General features: G+C 39.4%; 2 protein-coding genes and 1 non-coding gene across 4 annotated transcripts in view; 2 read left to right on the forward strand and 1 right to left on the reverse strand.

Annotated features, from left to right (window-relative positions):
* The window catches only part of LOC148421193 (E3 ubiquitin-protein ligase SMURF2-like), a 45,657-nt gene extending 33,303 nt beyond the window's left edge, over positions 1-12,354 (reverse strand). Inside the window, exons 1-2 of one of the 2 annotated variants that reach the window (XM_088419666.1) lie at positions 12,268-12,350; positions 11,979-12,167 (exon numbers count right to left, since the gene is read on the reverse strand). In XM_088419666.1, the coding sequence (XP_088275792.1) occupies positions 11,979-12,030 (52 nt within the window). In that variant the 5' untranslated portion in view covers positions 12,031-12,167; positions 12,268-12,350. Of the gene's footprint in view, positions 1-11,978 lie in introns of both variants that reach the window. The other variant, XM_088419667.1, reaches the window with a different exon arrangement.
* A 1,073-nt stretch (positions 12,355-13,427) lies between these two features.
* On the forward strand, positions 13,428-13,500 carry trnar-ccg (transfer RNA arginine (anticodon CCG)). Its single transcript has one exon. It is a non-coding gene; the product is annotated as a tRNA-Arg (tRNA).
* Positions 13,501-14,178: 678 nt separating this feature from the next.
* On the forward strand, positions 14,179-18,464 carry LOC148421195 (UPF0450 protein C17orf58 homolog). The gene is made up of 5 exons (XM_088419261.1): positions 14,179-14,322; positions 14,807-15,436; positions 16,162-16,248; positions 16,766-16,957; positions 17,216-18,464. Exons 1-5 carry the CDS (start codon positions 14,250-14,252, stop codon positions 17,401-17,403), a joined length of 1,170 nt encoding a protein of 389 aa, XP_088275387.1. The 5' UTR covers positions 14,179-14,249; the 3' UTR covers positions 17,404-18,464.
* The last annotated feature ends 4,644 nt before the right edge of the window (positions 18,465-23,108 follow it).

The raw sequence follows: 23,108 nt of genomic DNA on the forward strand, positions 1-23,108 counted from the left end.
CCAGCCAGTGGATTTTGGGACAACCAGCCCCACAATATCCAAGAGTATTCTACAGAGGAAAGTATAAAAGAATAATACATTGTATGGAGAGGCGTGTGTGTTTTCAGTTAGACTTTTTCAGAGACTAAATAAATGTATGTTAAAATTGTTTGATTTGAGTACAGGAAAAACCTTTGTGCTATGTTTAATTGCTGCCGTGTGAGCAAGCCATGGACAAGTCGGGGACTGGCAGAGGACCAGAGACATTCAAATTCTGTCAGTAAAGATAGGTCAACTGGCACAGTGTTAATGACCATCCAGCCCTGGGGTGGATGAAACCAAATCTCTGCCCGTGGACCATCACCCGAGTCCTCAAAGTTGTTTATATAACTACCCACCAGATAACAGCTACTGGTAGTTATGGCAATAGTTTGGTAAAAGCCAATCCAATCATACTTAATTTTCTTGTTTATCTGCTCTTATGTTAAAATTTTTAGCAACTAAAATTGATTTTTATTCCTTTGTGATTTTCCATGGCAGGTCTACACCACTCAAACCACAGACACTAGAATGAAAGCTATTTTGTGTCTATTTATCTATGAAAGAAGTTTAGAAACTAAAAGCTGAGAAATTAGAACAGCTACACCTTTGGTGCTTTGATTGATTGATTACTAAATGAGATGATTACTATCTCTTGAAAGGTCAAACAGAAATGAACAACATTAGCATTTGCTATGCATGGACATATGCTTTTACTACATCCTCTCCCTATTGCGCTACAACATAAACTCGTATTCAATCCAGAAAACGGATATGCTTTTGAAGAAAATATTTAATCACTTTTGCACTTTCAATGATTAAACTGAACAAGTAGTAGGGCATAGCAAATTGACGCCTGATTAAGAATGCTCATAACCATTGTATACCACAGAAACCTTGGCTCTTATTTGTTGGAAAACGTGCAGGGTGCCTCTGACAACAAAGGGCAGCCGTTGGTGTGGTGGGAGGGTTGCAACGTCTCCGTCTGACTGAATCCAAAGGTCAGACTGAAGGTTAGCATTTGCTTTGGTCAAAAGGTGAGAGTTCGTCAACAGAAAAAATGAGGGATGGCGTCAAGGGATTTCCACTTGTTTTCTCAGGGGAGTTTCTAATGTCAGCATTTGCGATATCAGCTCTAAGTCATGACAATTATTCGATAAAGGGGGCTGTGGATAACCTTCAAAGAGCTTAACACCCAACGGGGGGCTCAGTTTGGAAGCTGGCCATTGATTGATAAGTAATTATCAATAGTGGCTTTCCACATGTAATGGCAGAGTATTGCATAAAAGAAAAGAAGGTGTCATTGAAAAAGGAAAGAAGGAAAAGAATGTTATTAGACTGGTTATGTTACATATTCAGGTCTAGAACATTGTATGTTTTTATATTGTATGCTTTACCGAACCACCAGGATGCATGGAGCCTCTCTTGAACTGTGGTAACATTTATTAGACCATGTCACTAGCAGCTCTGTTCGAGACAAAGACTTTGAGGTCACTAACTGCAGTAGACAATTGCGTGTTCATACAAAGCCAACTACATGAAGAAATACAGCCATTTTGAGGTCCATTTGCTCAATTATTTCCCTGGCAGCACAACAAGGACATGGCGTGCTGACACGTACTGCATCAGAAATTAGTAGCTGGTTGGGTCTAATGCTTGGCCAAAAATATTGTGTTTATCTCTTTAGTCGTGGAGCTGGCAAGAATGACGGACAATAATGTTATGAAATAAAATGCCAAGGGTGTATTTAGAGATCGTTTGTGCTGAATGACAAATGTGGTCTGGTTTTTATGGTTGGCTGTAAACAACCTCAGCATCCCCGCGTCAACATAGTAATGCTGCTTTTCCAAAAACTATCCAATCATTTCTTCATCCCAGAATGTGTAACACAATCTGGTAGAGCGCAATTAAATATAACCGAACCAAATGGTAAAATGTACACATGCACTTCTGGGTCAAGTTTGACTGCTAACTAGATCCGTCCCAAAAGAGTTTGGTGGTAGTGGGAAAAATGAGAAGCTGATCTTGAAAAATCATCTTTTCCAGAAGACAAAGAGAGGCCCGCAAGATGCACTGACTCAAGAGTGCTTCTTATACAGTTTGTGGGGCCCCCCGTGAAAATAAGTTATGCCCAAAATTTATCCAAGTGGGGAAATTGTAAAGAAACGCTTTAAAAACATAATGAAGAATACATCTTCATAACCCTGTCGAATCTGCATAAAACTGTTTTTCCCCCCATCTAGCACAGCTAAAGAGATGCTTGAATTAAACTTTCCAAATGCCCTATGTAAGCACTTGTTTTTTTTCAACTATTAACAATGGAGATTATTAAGGTGACATAACATGGGCATATAGGATTCCAATCAGTAGCTAATGCCCCAAATCATGAAATTGAAAATTGTATCCAAATGAAATACAGTTAAAAGTCGAAACCAACAAATGGCATTATCAAATATTTTAAAAATCATCCATGTGATTGCTTATTCCATCGATTAATCAAATAAGCAGATCAAATTTTACTTTGCTTGAAATTATAAGAAAAAAACATTCATTGACTAAAGTTTTGTTGTTTATTTGTTTATGTATTTATTTGATTGTTTATTTGGCATTACTTGGTAATTAAGAAAAAAACCTACACAATAGTAATTACCGTTTTGGTCATTGTTTCCAAAAGTAAAGGCAGATGTTTAAAATTTCTTCCTTTGATTAACAGTAAAAAACACCCAGCCCGCTTTTATGAGGAGCTAAGAATAATTGCAGGAACAGTTATTCAGTAGAAAAGTTGTTGATTAATTTGTCAATCGATTACAGTAGTTGTCGATTCATTGATTAATTTTGACATCTCGAAACTAAACTTTGTATTACACGAAACTCTACAAATCCACTTCGGAGATTCTGCTGGAAACTCCATATTTGATATGAAATTTTGCTTATAAAACTGAACAAGTCTTGACGTGTTGCAAACTCTGATGAGTCACCGGTGAATAATGAAGGCAAACGTCCTTCACCTTCACCCTGTTACTAGTCACAGCACTGTGCCATCTCATTCACAGCATTGTTCGACAACTAAACAAAACACTTCCTCCTCCCTTCCCCACGCCTGCCTGGCGGGCTTGTTCGTCTGCTATAACATACAGAATACATACTAGCAACATGGGAAGAACAGAAGGTATGTGACTAGCTTGCTTAAGCTTACACCTGCAAAAAACAAAACAAAAGGAGAATCATGTAATTGAAATGTTGGAAGAATGTGCCAACATTAACAAGAGTTAGGCCTGATTGCATTTACTAGATTTGTTTCTCCAGCCCAGTACATGCTCAGGATTCCAATTATGTCATTCCTTTAGAGGCCAACAGTCTCCTGTTATCCCTGCGGACATGACAACACTCTGGAGTCAGTAATCTTTCTTAAGCAAACCTTAGTTATTACGCTAACCAGGATAATGAGATGGCTACCAATAGATTTTTTTTTTTTTTAATCTCTGGGAAAAATCTACAGTAAAATCAGATGGAATGTGAAGAAGGGAGTGCAGCGTCTATCTTGGGACACAAATCTGTGGAACGCAGACTGTCTGGGAGAAGGAAGGAAGAAGCACAGGGCAGAAGATCATTTGCACCAAGGAAATTTGACAGCGATAACATCCTCACAGCATAGAAAGAACAGATGTGACCATGCCCAAAAGTAGACCCGAAATTGTTCTGGGCTTTCTGATAAGAACGCATTTTTTAAAGATAGTGTCTCAAACCTTCACCATTCCAAGTTTAATATAAAATCTGATGGAGTGAGTGTGTGCCCATGTGTCTGTTTCATCATACGGGAACGGGGAATAGCATTACAACAGTGGTGGACCATCAGAGCCAGCAAGGCCTTCTCTGTTGGATTATGACAGATGATCAGCTCATCAAGCAAGCTCATAACCATCCTGATCATTTGAATCAGGTGCATCGGGGAAACATGCAAGACAGTGGCTCAAGGACCAGGTTTGGACACCCCTGCCCTAGTTTGATAGTCCTTGTGAATAATTGTGATTGGGAAAATGTAAATCACAGTCGTGATGATTGCCATTTTGAGGAGGGATAAACAAAAACAAAAATCAAAAATATGGCATGCCTTGGTCTGTCTTTTCCCACACTGAAACTGGAAACAACCTCACAGTTAGGAGGATGTGATTTGCGTATAAGTCATGCTGAATGGTCTACCAGGCACATGCAGGCTTGTGCATGCACAGGCATACACACACACAAAGCAGTGGGATATCTGACCACAGAAACAGTAGCAGAAAGGGAGGACAGCGTGTGATCTCTAAAGACCCTAGTCTGGTTTATTGCAACCACTGAACAATCATAAAATAACACACAGAAAGCTATTTGTACCTACTACAATTTTGATATTAATTATTCTGAACAATATCCATGCAATGTTACAAAATGCCTTACAAAAGACATCAATTAACTAATATAATTTGATGATATCTAGACCTACGATTATATTTATAATATACTGTTGATCATTAAGAACACATTTATTTGCAAGTTTTTGAAATTCACAATCATTTAATTTAAGTATAAGTCTAAATCGTACACATTGTCCCTTTAAGAAACAAGGCACACGCAAGTTTAGTTGAGAAAGTCAAAAACACATCAAACTAAAGCTACACCAAATGAGCCACTGTCAAGTGTCTGGACCAGATACTTGTTTGATATAAGGAAGAAAAATAAAGACAGCGTAACAAAAGTGCAGAGAAGTGATAAGAGGTGGCAAGGAGCCCTATGCAAGGAGCACTATGCAATAGCATAGTGGAGTCAAGAAAATGACATTTCACGTGTCATAATGACAGACTACGCTATAACTCTTCATTAATCAACAGACCAATGTAAAGATGTACTTGGGACTTGAGACAAGATTCACATATTCAACTAATGAAGTGGACCCTTATTTTCAGTGTAACTCTACCTGAAATAAAAGTCATAAGGGAGAGTTCTCCTACACATGCTGCAGGAAAATCCTCCCCCAGTTCTTGGAAAGTTGAAGGCATACAGCATGCTAAAGCCCACCTTCTCTCTCCTCTGGTTAGTTTGTTATGCAACATTGAGGTGTTCAGTCTTTCCATTTTCCTGCTCAGAAGTCCACTGATGCTACCGAGTTCAAAAGTAATCGGAAAAGCAGATAATACCAGTCGCCAAAGGCTCAGAAATGAGCTTATGAGGACAAAAAAAAAAAAAACTGTCATATTTATGACATGCAGTATAATTGTTATCTACGGGCAGGGGTGCACATATTTTTTTTTTGTGGGTTACTCACAGGAGTAACGCCTGTGACGTGTGGCGAACTTGACTTTTTCCTCTGTTCATGATGACGAAAGCATAAGTTGTGCAGTAAGTCTCGGCGAGCATCTTCTAAACCATGGAGAAAAAAAATCGCGTGAAACTATTCATTCAAAGACTTTTTTTTTTTTACCAACGAAGATTTCTGTGTATTTTTGCAACCTGTTCTTACCGTGCTGTTAAGTTTAGTTATATAACAAAGATCACTGTCAAGACAATAATGCTTTGGAATTAGAATAATAATAAATTGTTAACGTTCTGTATGCCATGTTTTGTCTTTTATTGCACACACACTAAAAATTCTGTGTAAAATTATATCCAGATATGTAAGGGCAAATTACAACTCTGATAAGATTCAGTACACCCTGGGGTTTACAGGTATGAGCAGCTTGTTAGCGTCGTGCGTGAGCTGTTCCAAACTCTTTTCGTCAGACGGGAAGGAAACAGAACACTTGTACTTTTTGGCCACAAGCATGCTGCTTCCACAAAATGACCTAGCTTTCTTTGAGATGTCTTTGGGAGCAGAACAACCGATAAGCACTTACTCCACCACTTAGGTCATCACCCTGGGACACCTCCTTTCAATCCAGTGCTTACATTAGCAATATCTTGCGCTACAGTCACATGTTCTTTCCATAATTGTCAAATACAGGGTGACTGTAAATTAGCTGGGGATATTTGCAGTAAATCTTGCACCACATTGAAGTGTGCTTCAAGCCATGGCACATCTTGGAGCCACGAAAAACAAAACATTCGTTCAGTTCAGGTTGGGTCGTCATGGATGAAAATAGGTAAGTACGAAATTGGGCGCATTGAAGCATACAATGTTACGCATGAGTGATTTCTGTCACGCGTGCGTACCTGTGTATCACTTATGTGCACGGCTGTCTATAGGTTTACGTTTCAGCCACATCCATGTCGAAATCCAAGTGAAACATTTTCTTGACAATAGCCCTTTTCACACAAAAAAGTCCTGGGACTCTAAGTTCCTGGTCCGTGGCCCAAGAGTTTACGTTCATACCGGGGGACAGCAGACAAGTTAATTCATTCAAATTGGACTGATGATGAGAAGCGGAGGGAGAAACTGCACTCCCCCTCCTGTCTAACAAATGGCACAACCTAATAAAAAAGGTAAATGACAAACAGGATGATGAACTAAACAACCTGCCACACACTGCACGAGAACAGAGCCTAATTAGCTTTTTCTTTATTTATATGCAGCTCTGGTAGCTTTATACTAATAAGTTGATGTATGTTATTAGAGCTGTGCCTGATACTAATAAATTGTTATTAGAGCTGAGCAATCTTCAAGCTATGAGTCGGTGGCAGAACGAGCACTTTCAGCTAGTTGTTTGTGATGGGAAGCCTGCTAAAAGTACACAGTGAAAAGGACCATCTACACTGATAACAATCAGCGGGTGTGGGCCCGCCACAGTTTGCGCTCAGTCCATGTTATTTTCGGGGGTGTGCATTGTGGAGAGCTTGCCGGAGGACACGAATGCGCCCGGCTAAGGCCTGGTGCCGGCAAGTGCGTCCCCCTCGCATGTGCTTTGAGATGCGTAGTTTTTAGGGAAGTGTATGCCACGGACTGGGCACCATCTGTGGCAGATTTCTGAGCCCTGACATAAGTCTGCTTTCCATCCATCCATTTCCTTAATCACTTCATCTAACGGGTCGCGGCTGTGCTGGAGCCTATCCCAGTTATCTTAATTGATTACTAAAATGATTGTTAGTTGCAGTCCTACTAGGAATCTTTGTACTGTTGTATTTCTCCTGATTTAGACTGGGCCAATGTTGGAAGCCCATCAGGTAAAAGCTGAAATTAAACGTGAATGGTAAGGCGCAGTGGTCTGCGTTTATTTCCCGTTTGTGAGCCCAAATTTACAAGCACAGAGGTGACGTGAAGCTGAGCGAGTGGTCCGAGAAAAACTCTGCTGAAGCTGGTGCAGGAGCAGATCCTGAATCCTTATCTTTATCAACAGCTTCTAATTCACGCAGACACCAAGCACCATTTGTAAGAACACATGCAAACTATGACAGTTGATGAAAAATATAGCCGTGTTCCCTTTCCTGTCTGAGAGTTGCACGCTCAATACAGGAAGACGATGCTTCCAGCGGTTGGGTGCTTGTTGCATGCCAACTGGAGGCTAATGGAAGCAATGGATCACACAGCCGAGCATATTCTCCTTTTTGCGGCAGTTGTCAGTCAGTGAAGGGATTCGTCCCCCAATACATCTCAAGTCATACGCTTTGAGTGGGTCCAGACTCCAACGAGTTCAAGAAAAAGATATAAAACACCTCTTTCTGGACTGTGAGAGTGCATCACCTCTCTGGTGTTGACACGCTAGGCAGCACATACTGTACTATTGCAGCACACACCACTGTCTCATCAAGAAACTAAAAAGTATTGATCATCTGTTTACTGATTTTAGTCATCTGTTGTTTGTAAGATGAGCTGTGGTTGGTTGTTACCTGAGCAACTGTGACGCCATTTCCAGCCAACAGCAAATTGCAAAAATACCCCCCCATGTGTAATGTGCACATACTGTATGCGTAGACGCAAATGCTGAAACTAATGTCGCAACAATAAAATGATTTGTTTCAATGTTTTCAAGTTTCAATGCTGAATATTAATTTGTCAAAAAGTCCTTAAAGTCATCATCACAATCTGATACGGCAAACATTTCCGCCTATTTAACACCCGAACAGCCTCTCCTATCTCCTCGTCAAATCTTATAACATCCTCATTACTCTCCAGGCTCAACCAATTTGTTTGAAATGGAGGTCTTCAGAGATAATTTAGTGATCATCTTACCTAAGTGACAACTGTTGTGGGATCAAAGTGTGGAAGGTTGCCCTTCACTGTTTCTACCCCCATCTGCCACCATGCATGCCGGCTTGTTCAATCACATGTCTAAGGACTGAAGGAGACGTCAAGCCGTCTTTTTCTTTTCATAATGTGTCAAGATCTGCTGAAAACATCATCCACGCAGCCTCGTTATTGACAAAGAGTCAATTTGGTGACGCTTGACGAAAGTGCATTTTTTTCGATATTCTGTGCAAACACTCTAAACAAGAATACTACACCAAATTAGAGGTGTATATTTCATCATTTTAAGTGTTGTTAATGGCATTCACTATTTCGCATTTGAAATAAAGTTATTGAAACACAGTAATGTGGAAAAAATTGTTCTGTTTTGAGTTATGTGGTTATAAGTTAACCCCCGTAATAAGGGGGTTGAAAATGAGGGAAAAAAACTTGACTTGTACTCGGACAAATATGGTAAATTTAAGATGAATAGACGGGACATGGACAATGTTTCAGGATAAAGCTGAATTTTTTTGGAACCTCCAAGCTGCTCATATGATCATACTGTTTCGAGCTGTTGTAATTGCCCTGGAGACACAAGCGTTTACTGGTAAAAAATGAACACTGTCCCGGGTTTTTGGTTTGGCACATTGCCCTGTTCTGTGACAGACAAAAACACATACCATGAGAACACTAAGCAGAGAGTGTAGTTTTAGCAGTGTGTGGTTGGTACCCAATGTTAGGTCTAAATGATCACGGTCTCAGACATACAAGTCAAATGTAGCCACAACTAAACACTTGTGTAATGATTGCAACAAAGGAAAAAAGTAAGCAGTAGTAGCAAGAGATGCAATTCTTCTTGCTCACTGTTACAAGCCCCTGCCATGCCCTCCTCTGCTAAAACAAACTCACAAACCTCTTTTAGCCTCTAAAAGGCACATATTTTCTGTCCTTTTTTCCATCTTGCTTTTGTGCATTAATACCCAAATTAAGCAAGCAATTTTTGATGCTCTGATATAACACAGAGAAGCAATATTTTTTAAAGCGCTTGCAAAATTGGTGCAACAGAACTCCAAGAGAAGCTATGACAATTTATACACTTTGTTTTTTATGCAAAACATTGCAAAGTAGGAATTTAACACAATTGTTTGCATGTACATACAGCGACCTGGCATCAGACAATCAGATGTGTGACGGTGTCAGCGTCAATGCTGCAACATAAAAATATCAACTGCTCTCAACACAACAAGGCAGAAGTGAATGTTACAATTCACACCTGTGTGCTATCTTTACAGTTTTGCCTCATACATAGGTACTGGGGACTGCTACGCTGTGTTGAAAAAATATTAATGATGTGATCTATTAATAGACTTTGAACAGAATTTGATCACAAGTTGAAGAAAAAAAGTCATTCAACCACATGTACCCTAATTCCCCAAATATAAAACAGATTTTTTTCCTCAAAAAATGAAGGTCAAAAGTATGGGTGCGTTCTATGAACTGTAACTTAAAAATTTTATTTTATTTTTTTCCAATCAACAACAACAGCCACTTGAAATAGCCATACGGCTCTTTTGTCACTAGTTTGTTCCAATCTAACAATCAGCAACTTCGTTGATAGTCATGCCATTTGTTTTAATAGTACAATATAAAAATAATACTGTACAGTATATTGTTACGTGGAGCCTCAAAACTTCGTATTTTCTGTCGAAAAGTTGAAATGCCAAAGTTTTGGACAATTTTAAATCAAAACATTTGATTACTTAATAATAATGACAATCATGCTAATAGTGATAATTTAATAATCCATTGGATGTTGTGATATCAAATGATTAATTGTGGCAGCTCTATTGAGAGTTGTAATTTGTATTAGGCATTGCTCCGTTCAAATAGAAAAAAAACGTGCAAAAATGGTGGAAAAAAGGTGGCTTTTTCAGGCATTATGAGAGGGGGTTATAGCCATAAAAGGGGCAGGATGGCATACGTGTGTACAGTAATGGTAGTTCAGAATGCTCCCCTCATGTCTTCCCCGGTATTTTACAAGTGAATTGTCATGCATCTTATCATTGGATTTGCAGGATACCGCGTTGCTACGTCAACACGCTCACCATTGCTGCAACACTCCGTTTTGCCAGTTTGGTGTAGAAAACAAAAGTGAACAAATAGCATCTCTACTTTTGTGTCTTAGCAAGTTTAGAAGGCATCAATGAAAAAAGGTCTACACAGACATCCTTTCAAGTGAAAGACAGACAGAGGATATGTCTATGATCGGCAAGACTCACATTTCCTCTCTGAGGTTTCACATTCCTGGGATTCCGTCTTAAGACCACTGCGACCCATTTAAAACCATTCCCCATATGGCGGGGGGGAAAAAAAAGTACAGCGCGCAGAAAGAAGGGCTTTAAAATGTGTAGATCTTATTACTCCACCTTGCTGAAATGCACCGGGTGAGAAGCAGTAAATCACGAGGATGTGTCATTCATGTGGAGTACAGGCAACATCTATCATCACACATGCCAAGCTGAGAGATCCAATCGTAGGCAGAACCAGCAAAAGTCCAGATAATACAGATAGCAACAGGGACACCTTTTGCTGTCCCACAACCACCTGCACATTAGATATACGATACAATGTGTTCCAATGCGATATTTTTAAAAAAAAAAATTTTTTTTAGTGTGCAATATTGTGTAATTGGTGAAAAAGCAACAGTTATGCAGCGGGATATTATCCAACTTCATTAAAGAAAAATATCTATCACAAATAACATCGTATATGTTGTTTGTCTATCCGTTCAATTGGTGAGGTAACATTGACAGGCAAAACCATTGGATGTTCTTCAACTCAGTGGGAAGGAAGAAATTAGTTAACCAGTGTATCCACCTGCTGCCATTGACACAACAGAAGCTTTGTGTTGTGTTATATATATCCACATTTCACACTGTGCAAGCAAATTTGTAAGTAAATTGAGATGTGATTATTATTATTTCTGTCAGTGGTACTTTGATTTATGAGTCAGGCTTAACTATTTTGATTAATCATGTAGAAGTGTTAAGGCCAGGGCAATAAATCTTTTTGAATCATTTTAAATGTTACCTAAAATATGAAATTACGGTTTAGCACAAGTAGCTGAATACTGGTTACACTAGAAAATAACAACTTAATATAAATAATAACTCGTTCATGTACAAGCTATGAATAGCTAATTTTGGAGCAAACTCTTGAGTGTTAAAGTTTACATTAAATTAATTTAAAATGAATATGCACTATTGCTAAAATTCGGCACGTGTTTAGTTGTTGTTGTTTAGGATTAAATAAAAACCGAACTAATGTTTATTGGGTTTATTGCTTTGACCAGAATTAAGATTGTCCACAAATCCAGGAAAGGAAAACAAAAATCGGGATTTGGGGGGCATAAGGCACAGCCCTAATTTCCACTGAATAGGTTTTCAATTCTACAATGAACGACGAAACTTTCCCTCATTAGTAATGTTTTTCTTCAAGATTCGAATGATTTGCACGTTGTCACTTGCGTTCTACTGTGTAACGCGTATGTCTCTGCCTGAAACTCGTAAGTAAAAACGATTGATTGATATTCTATTTTATTTGGGGTGTGACCGATACGTGTGAACGTTTGCTGATCGTAGGTCCCTGTATGCGTAGTGTTCATAAAGAAACACTGAATGGGGAAAAGTGCAAGTCAGGTAAGAAATGTGTGCCGCGCGCCACATCGCCAGCTGACCATCAGCAGATGTTAGCTAGGTTGGCTAGCATGCTAGCGGTGCGGGAGGGGAGAGGAGGGCAGAGGAGGGGGTTTAAATTCGCTTACCTGTCAACCGCAGCTTTACTGGGCCATTCCTCCGAACTCCTTGGTTAGACATCCCCTTTGGTGTTCCAACGTGTTGAAAATTAAGAGAGCGTACAATTCATTTGCTGAATTGCTCAAAAGATGTCTCCCAAATCAGCCCCCTGGCTAGCGTCGTATTAGCTTGTTGTATCACCATAGCACATCACTGGCCTGTGTGCGTTAAAGAGAACGGCGTCACCAACGACTGCATGACTGAAAATTGTAATCCTCGCGTGAAAGGAACATTTAAAGTCAGAATACTCCCGAATACCATGCATGCCGCGCACAAAGTGGAAGGATGAAAACAAATCAAGTAGAAGGTTCGCCCTCCATCCAGACAAGCGCCTGTACAGCTACGGTGCTTCGTGATGAGTGAGTGAAGTAGTGCACGACACATACAGGCACGTAAAGCATAATAAAGTAAGGTGATATCCGGTAAGAGATTTCAAAGTAAAAACACAGTCGAGCGGCTCATCTTGGTGGTAAAAAACATGGAAACTCTGGGTCAAACCAGGTAGTGATATTACTTTGAAACTAAAGCACTAATGTGTTTCGGCCGTAATCTGGTGAATTTTACACTGAATGTGGTCTGACAACGTTATTACAAAGTTGCAATTTCTTTACAAAATCAACATTTTAAGCATTTTACTGTCACAATGGAACGATGAAAATTAACTACTCACTAATAACAACGTTGAGTGATAAAAATATATCGAAAAAAATCCTGTTTGGGAATATATTTTAGCTTCCAATGCATTCAAGTTAAATATCTTACATGTATATCTGTGAAATATTAGTTCGGAACACACGTGATTCTGGCAACAAATAGGATGCCTAGCTCCACATTAACTTGGTTTCTTTTATACACAGTCAACAATTTATTTGAATCAGTTTGCATACTTTAAAATGCAACTTTAGAACCTAGGTATATAATAATAATAATAATAATAATAATAATAATAATAATAATAATAATAATAATAATAATAATAATAATAATGTTACACACTTATAAAATAGACGCGCACTCCGTTTAGTGTGTATTGGTTCTGTGGGTGCATTCCGACCAACCATGGCTCAAATCAACTTGCAGAAATATGACTACGTTTAATTTACCTTTATTGAACGTGGAAATTTATTTACTCTTGCCAAGGAGGGAAACAATTTAAAGAAACTAATGGCGGTACGTTCTAGTCATATAACGACTTGTGGAAAAGCAAAACTATATACAATGCCGATGGCGCCATCTTGCGGAACATCTCAAATTGTAGCTCACTTTTCTTCATTTTAAATAAATCGGTTCGACCGTTGACGTTGTCGAAACCAAGTGATCCGTCCAGTTAATGGCAATATAACTATGGGCACAGCACACCGTCCACAGATAGATTTTATAGTTTATAATGTAAAAATCTACCTACTGCGTAATGTGACGACCCAGTGGCCTAATGGATAAGGCATCAGCCTCCGGAGCTGGGGATTGTGGGTTCGAGTCCCATCTGGGTCGTTTTTGTGAGACGTGTTTGTGATGTATAGTTTGACAAAGGTGACGCAGACATAATTTTAAAAAACCAAACAACAACAAAAAAAAGTTTTGAAAGCGAAGTAACGTACCACTGTAGCATGCTCTCACAAATACTTATCTTTTTTCTACTACCGAAAAAACACTAAAAGAAAACAAAGGAATACATTTATTAAATCAAACGACTACCAGTACACGCAGATAAAATAATCAGAGAAATATTTTTTCATTTCATATTACAATTGAAAGCATCACACTCAACGACGCTTTGAATGCTCGTAATCTTGTGTGACGTGCTTCCTCCTAACCCTTTACGTTTCTTCGATTTTCACATGAATCATCTTTATAAATTTAATTGATTGCTACAGTTCACAAAAACACCTCTAGAGGGAAGTAAAGCTTCGTTATGCTCAATTGTTGCTACTTCGTTAGCCATATTAGAGTAAGAGTTTATTATATTTATGCGATTTTTTTAATGGTCTATAAATTCTGATGTATACATAGATAACGTATGTATAAATAAATACGTCCCCTTTCTTTATTAAAAAAAAAATCGCTTATGAATGGAAGGAGTGACAAGCCTTTTTTATTTTTGGGGGGGGGGAGGGTGGCCCGCCTGGCCCGCCCTGCTGCGCTGCAGGCCCGTCCCAGTAGTCTATAAAAGTCCCTGAAGCCTCAGCTCTGAAGTACAGCTTGGTATAGAAGTATCCTTTCAACAACAACATTAACCAGCCATGGTGAGGATTAATGTGTTTGTTTTCTTCTTAGTGCTCCGTCTTCACAGGGCACAGGAACACGCTGTGAATGGTAAGCAGTGACTTTTTTTTAAAATTCACTTGAATGGCTTATTCTTTGGTAATTTGTATTTGTTTTATTAAATTATTTTGATTTATTTCACCTATTCAAATAATTTTTTCCTTAAACATGGTCAGGAAGGGTTTATAGTATTTTACTGATTCTACGGAGGCGCTTTTTAAATTTTGATTGTTGCAGTAATTTTAATGTGTTTATGAAGTGTGAAAAACAAATAAATTTGTGTCCCAAATTGGGTCTTGAGCTGGGCTTGATGTTGAATGCATTGTTTTATTCGTTTCAAATTGTTAGTCTAAATCATTTTTATCTATCTATCTATCTATCTATCTATCTATCTATCTATCTATCTATCTATCTATCTATCTATCTGTACTGTGCATTAGGGTTCTATGTTATCTTACCTCAGACATGTTGTAACTGTGACTAAGCTTTGCTTCTTTTCATGAGCCTAATAAAACTGAACACATTCTGCTTTCAGAGTTTTATCCTCTTGTTGAGAAAGGTCCAAGCAATTTTGTGGATCCCCTGCAAACTAACCAAACCAGGCTTTTAGTGAAAGAACCCTCTCTGCCCATCAATGAACTTTTAGAAAAGAGCAGCAGGACCAGTGAGTCCAAATTTTCCCTCCATCCATTACCTTCTGCCGTTTGGCCAAAGCACGGTGACCTGGCACCCGTCCCTCGCCACCATGGCCTCCACAACAAAAGCAAGCGGGGCCCCAAGAGCGAACACCTGTTGGATCTGAACACGGATAAAACCAGAGGAGAAACAGCAGGTCTCCTTCCCAAACCTTCCCTGACGGCGTCGGCAGCTGCGGGTGCCAACCGTACCGTTCAGGCCAGCATCAGCCCACCTCAGCTCCCCGAGTCGGAGGGCTATCCAAACTCCAGGCCCAGGACCGTTGCTCATCCGCAGCCTGCTCCAGCACCTTCTCCTCGTAAAGACGCTCCCACGAGACGCCTGGACCCTGAGGAGAACCGCCCGGGGAAAGCCAGTCTATACCAAACCGGAATTGGCTCGGCACCACCTCGGAACAACAGCAGGCCACCTGTGACCTTCAACCGACGCTCCTCTAGTCTCCTGTACCAATTTGACATCCTCAGACGAGGTCGGTGTCCTTCTTGGGCCTGACTGGTTGTATGTCTGTGTAGGGGTTGCCAAACAGCTCAGGGTATACGCTGCATCTAATTGGACTCGGCATTTTGAAATGAGCTATCCCAGTCATTTATGCTAGCACAGTGGTTCTCAAATGGTGGTACGAGTACAGGAACAGTCCATTTTTCTTTTCAAATTAAGAGCAAGAGAAATAAAACAGATGAGTCTACATGAGCTCTCTCATCTGGACTTGCTGAACAAAACACTACTAGAAATAACACTACAAAGTTTACTAAATCAGACATGGATGGCACAGCAGTCTATCTTATTAATTTTTCCATACAAAATATGCTTAGTGCTTGTAAGGTCGTACCTGGCTTAAGAAAATATTTCACTGGGGGCTACATCATTGATAACAACTGTGCGAGCATACCACATTAATTACCTTAGATCAGTGGTTCTTAACCTTGTTGGAGGTACTGAAATGTAACGTCACGTCTGCAGCCAAGCAATACGGGTCACCAAAAAAATGACATGATGAGTTCAGCGTGTCTTGACCTCCGCAGCAGAGGCGCCGCCGAACCCCTGAAACCGATTCAGCGAACCCTTAGCGAACAGAACATTCGATATCTCTTGTAACAAATCGTATTATCATACATAAATATATGTAAGATGATTTGCATGAATTGTCCATGGTCTAAAATTTCACAGTGTTTCCATTTGATTTGTTCTCCGCAGAATCGGACCTTACCCATGATGCCTTCTGCATGAGTGAATGCAGGAAGGAGAAGGATGAGAGGGATTATTACTGCTACAGTGAATTTGGTAAGTCAGCACGATCTCTGTGCTCCATTCCCTTCGCTGGCCCGTATCGGCCGTGTTTGGCAACCGCTCTTGTGTGCCATTACCTTTTCTCACCCTATCGGCTGGGATTATTTTTATATCCTCGAGCCGTATTGGCTTCATTTCACTTCCCCTCTCGGCTTTGTGTTCCTTTCCCGTGTCTGGCTCATAGCAGCTGCGTTTCACACCAGCACTCACCTCGAGGCACTCTAGAGGTTGCCTTTTCCGATAACGCTTGACACTGAAAGATCTTTTAGCTTGATTCTATGTGATGTCATCTGGAATATGCTTGCTCCTATTCTTTTATTTATCAGTGACATGGCTTACAAGCAGGGTTCACTGGCTTGCTCTGAAGACATTGGCCCCATCTAGCATTGTTTCCCAACCTTTATTGAGCCAAGCAAGGCAACGTTTTTAATTCAGAAAATGTTCACACCACAGCAAGAAATGTCACAAATCAGAAGCTATCGTAACTTTGCTCGTCTTGCACTAAAAACAGCTGTCAATGGGATCGTCCACGACATCGACGTGCTGCGTAAAGGGATACGGCTCATTACTCTGATGGTGAGCAGCGATGGGTTCTACAAGATGAGTCGCCTCTATGCTACCCCTGATAGTTTCTTCTTCAAAGTGCGCCTTCTGGTCCTGGATACTTACAAGTGCAGCAAACCCTGTCCTGATATCAAACTTGGTAAGCAATGGATGTTTGGAATAGAATAAGTTATGACAAGTTGTGACACGGTGACGGTTTTCTAGGTCTTGCTTAAGGTTGAAATACTGATTTCTATCAATTAGATGCACAACATCTTATAACATTAGTTTATGGTATTGGTATGAGGAGCAGTAGTGACAAGCATGTGACAAGTGGTCATGCAGATATGACTGAAAAGTTTACGGCTGATTTTGACGTTGGTCTAAAACCTTGATCCTATTTGTTCTTGTTCCCAAGGAACCAGATACATTTTAATGGGCCAAATCTTCCACCGAAGGCGGCACCTTCCAAATGATCTCTTGAACGTGCTTGGGGGTCGATTAAAACCTGGCGACGGCATCCTGAAGAGCAGCAACTATGTGAAAAGGTTCAACAAACGGAAGCACCAGAAGGTCCTGGAAGCAACCCGCTCTAAATGTCGGTGAACCCAAAAATGAGACTGTCCCCGCTTACAAGGGAAGAGACACTGCATCTAAAGTAAACTGCTTCTAAATTACCCCTGAGTATTATTACACCAGAAAAAGGTAAACAGGAAACACGAGTAGTGATTAGCAAGTTTGCCTAACGGTCGAGAGATCGTTGGTTCGAGTCCTTTGTGGAATCGGCACAGACTCCCTATGCTTGTGTGGGCTTCTGTAGGTACTCCATCTCCCTCCCACATCCTAAAACCATTGGCGTTTGGTTCAGTGAAAAATCTAAATTCTCCATAGGTTGACTGGCAAGCAATCCAAGGTACCCTGCCTCTCTCCGAAGTCAGCTGGGATGTGCTCCAACTCAAACCGTGATCCTACTGAGGATAAGCACGAGAGAAAATGAATGGAGGAAAGAAGGAAAAGACTCAAGTAAATTGATTCACTTTCCCACGGACCACCATGATGCGCAGTAGGACAATCCATCATTTAACTAAAAATACCAACATGTGTTCTCTTCAGCTTTTCCAAGACAAACTGGATCTATTTACAGCATTATTTAAGAAGCCCATGAACCCTAAAGAACTGAAATTCAAATGCTACTGACTGTTTCACTTTTCATGGCTGGTACATGGAGCTTATAGGGGGATACAATTGGCCCCCATCCAAAAGGGAAATTTCACGCAAAAGACAACATGGAATGCACATATCTGATTTTCCTCTACTACTATTAGGCAGCTACTGTACAAGAGCTCTACTGTATACTATAGATCTAATGCCTTCAAATTGCTACAAATGCAAACTGTAATTTGTGGTTGTTTTGTACAGAAAATTTGATTTTATATGGACTACAGATGAGGCATTAAAGGAATTGAGTGAAAGTAACCACATGCAGTAACCTTGTTCTTAGGCATGAGATGAAGAAAAAAGGTAGTTGACTATTTTCATCCAGTTTATGTGACATTTAATCGTGCAGTATTGATCCAGTGTTGTCCGGGAAGTACTGTTTCTGATTGTAAAGGGTGATCATTTGCACTGAATGTTGCTAATAAATAATAAATTTTGTAACATTGATACTGTAAGGAATGTTTTATAAACACTTATTTTGTTTTGAACATACAAACAACCTATGAAAAATATTGTAACAGAAATCCATTAATCTCTCTCTTTATATTATATATATATATATATATATATATATATATATATATATATATATATATATATATATATATATATATGTTCAAAAGGAAGTAAATAATGAGAAAGACTCTTGTTGAGTCCTTGTTTCTTTGTAAGTCAAGTAGTTTATCTCAACAAACAAACCAAAAATATGTAACCGCACTTAGGCATGCATAAATATGCCAAGGACATATGTACATGCAGTACACACACACAAGCTCATTTTAAAGAATTATACCCTCATAGGCAATCACATTTTTTTTATTTTACTCAATTTAATGCATACAGTATGTCCTAAATATTACAAAAATTCTACAATAATATTAACGTATCCTGATATATGAAAATCCTTTGTACTTTGCTTTTGAGCAGCAAAGTGAGTATACTACACCTTTGCAGTTTAGTTCCAACAAACAAATTTTTGGTAGATATTTCTTGTTTTAATGCTTTGTAAATGTGTGGGCCCCTTAGATGGTAGCAGCTCTCATTTCAAACATCATCGCAAGATTAAAGGTATAGAGGTCGTTGATTATTTTGTGTGTGCATATTTGAGATGTTTGAACTCAACTAGGTCATAAAAGTTTAATTTGGGAATAGGTTTGTTGGTTCTATATATCTTTGATTGATTCATAATTGTTCTTTTTTGGAATTTCAAAATGAAATATTTGTTTTATAAAGATGTGCCTATATTTCATTACAGTAGGTCGGGTATGGTAGTAATGAGTAATGTATAGAGAGACTTCACCATGTGTTACTTTATGAAAATGCCCCATGATGATGGTTCCTAAAGCGGACCAGCACTGGAGGGCTGGAAACGAGAGGGGGCAGAAAAACAGGAGCCCTCTAAACATCTTGACCACCATCGCAGTGGGAGGACATTCCTCATCGGAGGATATAGCGGAGAAGGAAAAGAAGGAGCAAGGGGGCTGTGTAATTTGTGACTTGCTTTGTGCGAGATTGCACTCAAGCCACATGGAGGAAGTATGTGTTTGGCAGGGGGCTGAGACCATACTGAGCTGGTAGTCATCTCCCAGAATCCACTTCAGTCTCAATGTTTATTTGGCACTCTGACGGATGGACAGAGGAGCTTAGAACTGCGAAAATAAATGGGAACCATGGGAAATGTGATCAAAGTAGAGTCGGTGCGAGCTGTCATCGCTAATGATTCACACTTAGCTATGTTTTCGAGGTTTATGTTTTCTTGCAAGAGATATCATCTTGCTTAGGGGAAAGTTTCATGAACCCTGACTGTCTCTTTGTCTGTCCAGGCTTTGTCATTACCTGACAAAATAAACCCATACCCCCAAATTCTATTAAACAGAAACTGTTGACACAACATATGTGGCTATCCCACACTTCCCATGATTCTTTGACATGGAAGCAGGAAGTAGTTCTAGTTCCTGTACAACTTAAATGTGGAAAAAAAAGTTTGAATTCCTATTTAATTGGTTTATTGTATGAATTGCGATGACAACTGGGTAACTGGCATATGCATAGTACAAACAATTGGCTTGCTGTATTAAAAAAAGGACATTGGGACACAACCTACGGAAAAGAGTGAAAATACAATGATAGAATGGGACTGGTAAATTCTTTCTGGACGCAGGACACAAGGCTGAAAATCGGTTGAAACTAAGCATCTGGTCACCTTATACCCTAAACTCATTAATTCCCTCTGAAATGGCAACTGTTGACCAGTTAAGTGTTGTCTCTGTCTCATGACATCAAAATGTGATCAGCGTGACAGGGGACTTCAGTGGCATCTCATGCCAAAATGTCACAAAAGCATTTCATGTATTGTGCTGTACAGTAGCTGTTCTAAGCCTATTGTGTTTGCCAGACAAACTGCTTTTGCTGTATCTAACATAAAAAGTGACAAAAAAAAGTATCAAGATGTGATACAGTATAGTTAATCATTTCAAATATGCCTAAAAGTTATGTCTACTGTGTTTACCAAATATGCAAAACATTTTGTTTTAAACATATGTCTTCATGCGGTAAATGTCAACAACCAACAAAAATGTTGATACATTTTATGTTATGTTGTGGTATTCCACAAGGTTATGTCATAGGTCCAACTATCTTTGACTTCAACATAAAGACACTCCATGAGGTAGTCGGTATATTTGATATTTTAAGGTAAGATGGTGTAAAACTTTTATATTGCTAATGCCAGGCAGAATCTGTGTACAGTATCTCCAAAATCATCACTTTTTAAGAAACACCAAAAAGAGACTTTTTTTTCAACCTTTAGCATTGGATCAAGACCGAGAGAAATCTATTTGCAACACTTTAAATTGGTCAGTACAAGGTAATCGTATGTTTTGGAGGATCAAGGCACTTCAAGCTGACTAGTTTCATAAGGTGATTCAATGAAACACCATCGAAAGCAGGTGTCAAAAACAGTTCTTTATTATCTACAATGTAATGTCCTATCAAGTAAAAAAAGACTCTTTTTAAAGTAGCCACAATCTGTTAAAAACATAGAATGCATTTTTCCTTTGCAGTTACATTTCTTTAACATTGTTTTTAGAAAACATGGGAATTGTTTGTTTCTATGAATAAATAATACAAGAATGCAATGTTAGACTGGTTGCGTTTTTACAAAAAAAAAAAAAAAATCACAAGAATTACCACTTTCCTTCTACCACTTTCAATATGAAGGGCACCTTCACTAATAACCAGTAGTGTTCACTTCAATTAGAGAGGAAATATATATCAAATATACAAGTGGGCTTACCTGCTGGTTCAAAGTGTCAAAAGGTTAAAACTAGATTTAGATAGCAGTAATTCATTTCGCAGAAAAAGAGTGAAAAGTTTGACTGTCATGTGACAGCTCGCTCAGTTCAAATAAGACAATCACAAGCTTCTAATGCTTTCGAAGCGCAGCTCGACTATTCCGAGTAGAAACCCTAAGATGGAAAAACTAGAGTCCCAGCTCATTTCTCTCCCTCACAAGCAGCCACAAACCACAGCGTAATTGAACTGATGAGAGGAAATGTCAACGCTCCAATTATTGGAGTGCTTTGAGCGAAAGTTGAGAGACACATGCGAGCTGACCTCAGGGAAGTATGCAGCAGGAAGCGACTGATAGAATTGGAAAGAACAGACACAACTATCTTTGGATTCATTGACACTATAGGCCGGTTAATTCAGCCCTCTCCCAAGGCCCAAATAGTTGTCACCACTTTTTTCCTCAAATTCCTGCAAAGTTTTCGGGAAGCGAAGAAGGCGGTGGGTGGAAAGGCATAACCTGTGGGTCAGCCACAACAAATTGACTTGGGAGAAAATGAGCCCCCTCCCCCAAATTACTTAAGTGAGGAAGTTTGTTTTCCAAGACAGTTGAGTGCAATGATGCTAATCCTGCAGGGAAAATCTTGACGGGAATGTCGGAGCATGTGGCACCAATTGGGATGCGTGATGCACTGAGTCAGGAAGAGGACTCTTGGGAATTTTGTACGAATGACGACTTTCGAGACAGATTTAGAAACGGCGTTATCAGGTGGGTGTGAACACTGGAAGACAAAAAATGTTATTTAACTCCAACACCCCCAGTAAGATGCTACTTGGAGGCACTCTAAAATTAGAAAACTTACCGATGGACTCTAAGCCACACGGATATGAAGCCTGCTCTGAAGAATAGAGCTGGGTATCAATTCATTTTTCCAGAATTGATTCGATTCACAGGGGCCCCAATTCGATTCTCTTTGATTTTGGGTTCATTTAAAGATTCACGCAGTACTAATTTTACTTTCGTATGGAAATTATAGAAACTTCTTGATCTAACTTGGTACAGTAGTATACAATATGGAAAGTTACATTAAGAATTACATTCATCAAGGCTAATGATCAATATGACTTGTAAGACAGTCGTGGGAAGGTGAACAGCATGAATTTCTAGGTTTCACAACACAATGCGTCCAACAAAATAAAATAAATGAACCAACATCAATAATGGCACTTTAGCATAGCTAGCCCCACAGTTAGCAACCAACGATGTACCGACATTAAGTCGTAGTTGTAAAATATGTGCTAGCGTCGTGATTACGAACTTAGCATTAACATTAGCCTCATGCTCATCGCCAATTAGCGTCCTATTTATTTATCACAGTACAGACTGTAGATAAACACTTCTAGAATTTCAATTGGTTTTAATGACGAATTAGCAAAAAAAAAACAAATCAATTATCAGAGCCAATTAGCATAGGGGACTAGCTTACCGGAGCTCAACATGAGTGCCCATTCCATGGTTAGCAGCTCCTCGTGTCAATGTACGCATACGACTTCGTTGGTTTGACAAGCGGGCAACTCGTTGGATGACAAAATGAATGAGTTCATCAGTTTTGTGTGATTTTCAATGAGGAGTTCACATACGAGATTATTTTGTTCATTACGAAGCTCACCAAATGAGATTCTTGACCAAGTGCGGTATTATTGAAACGCTGCTACCCTGTGGTCGTAGTAATCATTGCCTCTAAACGGCATGCGATAGGTAAAGCAATCATCACGAATTATGACTCGATATAGACTCGTGAAAA

This window comes from Hippichthys cyanospilos, chromosome 7 (assembly GCF_059441005.1).
Source record: "Hippichthys cyanospilos isolate Australia breed blue-spotted pipefish chromosome 7, RoL_Hcya_1.0, whole genome shotgun sequence".
NCBI lineage: Eukaryota > Metazoa > Chordata > Actinopteri > Syngnathiformes > Syngnathidae > Hippichthys > Hippichthys cyanospilos.

Excerpts from the sequence above, each read along its gene's own strand:
- LOC148421195 (XM_088419261.1), top strand. The coding sequence starts at position 14,250 with ATGGTGAGGATTAATGTGTTTGTTTTCTTCTTAGTGCTCCGTCTTCAC. Across the intron at positions 15,437-16,161 it reads ATTTGACATCCTCAGACGAG|AATCGGACCTTACCCATGAT; the intron begins GTCGGTGTCCTT and ends TGTTCTCCGCAG. Across the intron at positions 16,249-16,765 it reads TTACTGCTACAGTGAATTTG|CTGTCAATGGGATCGTCCAC; the intron begins GTAAGTCAGCAC and ends CACTAAAAACAG.